At 39.6% G+C, this 999-nt stretch overlaps 1 protein-coding gene across 1 annotated transcript; it reads left to right on the top strand.

The window, feature by feature from the left end:
* Positions 267-999, top strand: LOC100627489 (60S ribosomal protein L11-like). Its single transcript, XM_021102637.1, is given in 2 exon segments — positions 267-576; positions 579-999. Coding segments are annotated over 2 exon segments (534 nt in total). The 5' UTR covers positions 267-281; the 3' UTR covers positions 818-999.

The raw sequence follows: 999 nt of genomic DNA, 5'->3' as shown, positions 1-999 counted from the left end.
ATCTCTTCCATTTCTGATGTTATTTAAGTCCTTTCTCTTTGTCTTGGTGAACTTAGCTAACGGTTTATCAATTTTGTTTATCTTTTCAAAGAATCAGCTCTTGGTTTCATCAAGCATGCCATCTTAAAAAATCATGAGACAATAGAGAAAATTTGAAACTGCATATTTGGACATATAATTATTAATTTTTAGATAAGATAATAATATTATGGTTTTTGTTTTCAAAATAAAAAGAGATTCTTATCTTTTAAAGATACATGCTGCTCTTCCTGTTTCCCATCATGGTGCAGGATCAAGATGAAAAGAAGAACCCCATGTGGGAACTTGGCATCCACAAGCTCTGCCTCAACATCTGCGAGGGGGAGAGTGGAAACAGACTGACCCGGGCAGCCGAGGTGCTGAAGCAGCTCACAGGCCAGAGCCCTGTGTTCTCCAAAGCTAGATACACTGTCAGATCCTTTGGCATCAGGAGAAATGAAAAGATTGCCGTCCACTGCACAGTCCGTGGGGCCAAGGCAGAAGAAATATTTGAGAGACATCTGAGGGTGCGAGAGTACAAGTTAAGAAAAAATAACTTCTTAACTTTGGAAACTTTGGTTTGAGGGTCCAAGAACATATCAGTCTGGGGACCAAATATGATCCAAGCATTGGTATCTACAGCCTGGACTTCTACGTGGTGCTGGGTAGGCCCGGTTTCAGCTTCGCAGACAAGAAGCACAGGACAGGCTGCATTGGGGCCAAACACGGAATCAGCAAAGAGGATGCCATGAGCTGGTTCCAGCAGAAGTATGATGAGATCATCCTTCCTGGCAAATAAATTCCTGTTTTTATCCAAAAGGCTAATAAAAAGTTTTCACTGAAATGTAAAAATAAATAAATAAATAAATAAAAGATATACGCTAAAATACTGACAAATAAAATAATGAGTTCTGATATTGGATTAAAAATAATCCAGCAAGGGACTGGAGGGAGTGAAGAGAGTAGGGCTGAAACAAAAGT

Source organism: Sus scrofa, chromosome 9 (assembly GCF_000003025.6).
Source record: "Sus scrofa isolate TJ Tabasco breed Duroc chromosome 9, Sscrofa11.1, whole genome shotgun sequence".
Lineage (NCBI taxonomy): Eukaryota > Metazoa > Chordata > Mammalia > Artiodactyla > Suidae > Sus > Sus scrofa.
The sequence above is the reverse complement of the archived record's forward strand: the minus strand, read 5'-3'. Positions and strand labels throughout refer to the sequence as shown.